The sequence below is a fragment of the Gossypium hirsutum genome, chromosome D04 (assembly GCF_007990345.1).
Source record: "Gossypium hirsutum isolate 1008001.06 chromosome D04, Gossypium_hirsutum_v2.1, whole genome shotgun sequence".
NCBI classification, from domain to species: Eukaryota; Viridiplantae; Streptophyta; class Magnoliopsida; order Malvales; family Malvaceae; genus Gossypium; species Gossypium hirsutum.
In genome coordinates this window covers 6,188,588-6,193,091 of record NC_053440.1, presented here as the reverse complement: position 1 = coordinate 6,193,091, position 4,504 = coordinate 6,188,588, and the positions used below count along the sequence as shown (strand labels likewise).

The 4,504-nt window shown below is 37.4% G+C and overlaps 1 protein-coding gene across 1 annotated transcript; it reads right to left on the bottom strand.

Annotated features, from left to right (window-relative positions):
- Positions 1-534: 534 nt before the first annotated feature.
- On the bottom strand, positions 535-3,103 carry LOC107959712 (trifunctional UDP-glucose 4,6-dehydratase/UDP-4-keto-6-deoxy-D-glucose 3,5-epimerase/UDP-4-keto-L-rhamnose-reductase RHM1). Its single transcript, XM_016895843.2, has 3 exons — positions 2,976-3,103; positions 1,228-2,808; positions 535-1,152 (listed from the first exon to the last, which is right to left on the bottom strand). Exons 2-3 carry the CDS (start codon positions 2,806-2,808, stop codon positions 688-690), a joined length of 2,046 nt encoding a protein of 681 aa, XP_016751332.1. The 5' UTR covers positions 2,976-3,103; the 3' UTR covers positions 535-687.
- Positions 3,104-4,504: the final 1,401 nt, after the last annotated feature.

The following is a 4,504-nucleotide window of genomic DNA, read 5'->3' as shown; positions in this document are numbered from 1 at the left end:
TTCATATATATAATTACACTAAATTAAAATCAATGATTGCACCAAAACATATCAGTACTGTAATTTGAGAAGAGAAATAGTATACAATGAAATCTTGATTTTTTTTTTCTAAATAATTGTATAAATTAAGTAAATTAAAATATCCAATTCAAGAGGTATTGGCTTCATGGTATTGTTAGTTGGGATTATTAATTAGCCATCGCACCCCAGCCTTTATTAATTCACATCACAATCACAGTAGTACTGCATTGCTTTTTCTTTTTTAACCTCTTGTTTCCTTCTGCTTTTCTCTTGTTTCCACTGAAATTTGGTGTCGGATTGGAGTCTTCGGAATTGAGCCAAATCAGATTTCGAGAAAAATTCTCTCATCACAAAATCGAAACTCTTAAGAAAAAATTCTGCATAACATAGTATTTAGACACATTTAGAAACAACAAATATGAATTCTCAGATGTAATAGCAGCAAACCAGAAAAAGTACTCATTGGTTTTCTTATGACTATGAACATGTGGAAGCACAGTGAACTGAATGGTATGGAGTACAATAATAAAGTAATTTTATTCAGTGGTCGACAACAACATAAAACCCCAAGTACATGGGGGGGGTAACAAGCCACCTTAGACAATGGCCAAATTATAATAATAACAAACAACACCACCTGGATGAGGAGGCTTATGGTTATGGTTCTTAGTTTGAGAGTTCCCAAGCAAAGGTTTTCCTGTTGGGTTCAAAGACATATTTGATGAGTGAGTCCTTGATAGACAGTAACTCAGGGAACTCATTCTTCAGCTTAGATGCATCGAGTTCATTGTTGCTCCTGGGTGCAACAATGACCTTGGCCTGTTCTTGCAAGCTGAAATTAACCCAGTTGAAATTTGGGTCAATGTAGTCCTTGTACATTTGCAGTATCTCATTGTGGCTCACAACACCAGGGTTTGTGAAGTTCCATATGCCCCTCAAGTTCCTTTTGGCCATCTCTATTGAAACTGGTAGAAGCTCATCTAATATGGTCATGCTGTTGGAAATGTCAACCACCTTGTTGTATCGAGTGATCTTTGTGATAAAGTTCCGTGGGTTGCTCAGATCTGAGGATATAGGCATCCGGACTCTGAGTGTGCATACATTGTCAAATTCCCTCAAAAGCTCTTCAACCTGGCATCACAATAGGAAAAAAGTTTGAAACAAAGACATATCAATGGGCGTTACTGTTAGATTAAGATACCATACCACGGCTTTGGTTTTTGAATAGAAGGAACCAGTGAAATTGGGCTTATCTTCCTCCTTGAAACCGACTCCGGTTCCTAAAGGATGAGTGGCATCATATTCAAAGATACAACCAGTAGCATAATTGATCATGAGGAGGTCATGTTCCCTACAGATGTCAGCCAAGGTTAATGTACCAACAACATTGGTTCTTATGGTTTCGGGCTTATGAGTTTCACACCAATCCACATTTGGTCTACCCGTCACACCAGCTGCATTGAATACATGGGTTGGCTTAACAGTTTGGATATCATCCAAAAGCTGTGAACGTTGCTCCAACCGCCCTTTCCCGTACTCGAAAGGTATGTCTTGTTTCTCACAGAGCTTCCCAAGAAGTCCCCCTATCCAACCTGTTCTGCCGTAAATCAAAAACTTGAGAGATGGCTTTTGAGATGGTATATTGTGCTTTGGAGATGGAACCAACATCCTGCTTTGATTGAACTTGTTTGTCACAGGGGCTGAACCTAAACCTGAATTGCTCGTATCAGGGGCATTGAATTGCCTTTCAATTCCAGGCAGCATGAGCATTCTAGGATGGGGTAGCAGCGCACCAGAGACATCACCCCACCAATCAGGGTTGCTAACATACCATTCCATAGTTTTCTTGAGACCTTCCTCCCATGTGGTTCTTTCATACCATCCCAAGCTTTTCAGCTTTTGATCATCCAAGAAATATCTTTGGTCATTGAAAGGACGATTCTCCACAAACTTGATCTGGCTTTCAGGATCCAAGTTAAACAGCCTGCAAATATCCCTGGCTACATCAAACACTCTTCTTTCTTTCTTTGTGCCTATATTGTACACATGGCCAACTTCACCTCTGTGTAGAATGACTTCAAAGGCCTCTGCAACATCCTCACAATACAGATAACTCCTCACATTTGATCCATCCCCATGAATTGGAAGAATCTTTCCATTCATCGCCAGTAGGATGAACTTGGGAATCAGTTTTTCAGGGAACTGATTGGTCCCATAAACATTATTCCCTCGTGTAGTTATCACAGGCAGACCATATGAGCGTCCATAAGCCATCACCAGCATCTCTGCTCCGGCTTTAGTGGCGGAATATGGGTTGGTCGGGAGGAGCTGAGAAGCCTCATGGTTTCCCACCACGGCATCTTCATCCGTCTCGCCGTAAACCTCATCCGTGCTTACATGGATGAACCTCCTGATTTGGCCAGTGACTTTGCAAGCTTCCAGGAGAACATGAGTTCCATAAATGTTGTTTTTGGTGAACTCAAAACTGTTACCGAAGGAGTTGTCAACATGAGTCTGGGCTGCAAAGTGCATGATGGTATCAATGAATTCAGTCTGTAGGATAAAATGAACCAGATCAGCACTTGCAATATCTCCCTTGATGAACTTGAAGTTGGGAGATGAGCGTGAAGGGTCCAGGTTCTTCAAGCTTGAGCAGTAATCAAGCTTGTCAAGGACCACAATTTTGTAGTCCGGGTAGTTGCGGATGAGACGGTTGCAGACATGGGAGGCAATGAAGCCAGCAGCTCCGGTTATGAGGATGTTCTTCGGCGTGTATTTATTAGCCATCTAAAATACAGTTTCACCAATACAACGTAAACAGTAAACATTAACATCAATATTAACATTAAACATGCATTTAACAAGATACATTACACACATATACATGTACAACTACAACAATCCTTACTAAAACAAGAAGAATTGAGAAGACGGAGAGGAGTAAGAAAACTTACGCAAAAGTGAGTGATTTTCCTTTTTTGGTGAAGGTGTTGAGTGAGAGAGGAAAGGAGGTAGGTAGAGAAAAGAAAGAAGAGAGAATGTGTGAGGGACCCTTCGTAGAGGTGAGCGATTTATAGATGAATTTAGCATTTAATGTTATATGCTATCCGGTTATTTTAAAAGTTAAATATTCCATCACAATCCACACAAATTACTCGGTAAAAGTATCATAGAGTTTCCTACCTAGTCAAATTACATTTTGTCCCATTTACTTAAAAAATAAACAAATTAGTCACTGTACGTTAGATTAATGAATAAATTGGTCATTTCTGTTAAAAAGTTCATCTATTTTTACTGTTAAAAATTGATGTATCTAACAGAATAACCAAACAAGTTGTTTTCTTACTATAGTGGCCACTACGGATTGGCATTACTTAAAACAGTGCAAACAAAAACAAAGAACACCAAAAATTTGTTTATGTAATTCAGTTTCCCTACGTTTGGGGAGCCTAACTTAGTGAATTATTTCACTATCTTTATTCACACATACAAGTGATTCACACTCTATCACTCCCCAAGAATAGAGACCTCACATTTGCACCTAAAAACTAGAACACTCATCTCCAAATTATTCCCTTGAGAATTTGGGCAGTAAACACTCATTGTTTACAAAGTAGTTTGCACTTAATAACAAAAATAGTTCCCCAATGAACATATTCAAGTGCTCTCAATAAGCTATCATCCATAACCTAGACAAGCATCAAGGCATGGATAAATTTCGGCTTGATAACATACAATCTAAGTGAATATAAAGTAACTCCTTAAAAATATCTATTACAACGTTAACATTCAAAGAACAATCAATCGAAAATATGTTCTCCAAAATCAGCAATACAATCTCGATCGAATCTCCATATTTTAAGGGTTGAATTGATTCACTTGAATCCAATCCAATATAAGAAAGTCAAGGATTGGTTTCCATAAATGGACCTTAGAATCTTTAGAATAACAACACATTAACAGGTTAAAAGATTTATTTCGTTAAATTGTCAATTGAAATAAGGCAAATAATTTATGGTAGCTTGCACTAGGCACTACCGAGTGCCACCCAGCTTCAATAAGCACATCTTGCCTTAACATGTTACATGTAATGTGTTATATGTACCTTATGCTCACGCATGAGACCAATTTTTAATAGTAGAAATGGATGAAATTTTAATAGAATAACCAGTTTACTCTTTAATCTATCATATAGGGACTAATTTGCTCATTTTTTTAATAGACAGGAGGAAAATGCAATCTAACTCTTAAAAAGACCCAAATTTTTATAATTGAACCAACTTTATGGCAACATTATCTCCAAATCGTTAGCAAAGCTTTTTTAGAATTCACGTGAGGTTATTAGATAGAGATAGCTTTTAAGATGTATGCTATATATATATTTATTATAATATCCTACAATAACTTTTTAAAATGATATTTGTTTAATATATAAAAAGTTATATTTTAAAAATTGGAAATATTCTTTTCATTTCGTTTGTGC

Bases quoted from the DNA above. Each gene is read 5' to 3' on its own strand.
- LOC107959712 (XM_016895843.2), bottom strand. From the start codon at position 2,808: ATGGCTAATAAATACACGCCGAAGAACATCCTCATAACCGGAGCTGCT. The intron at 1,153-1,227 runs GTATGGTATCTT...TTGTGATGCCAG, and splicing joins ATTCAAAAACCAAAGCCGTG to GTTGAAGAGCTTTTGAGGGA.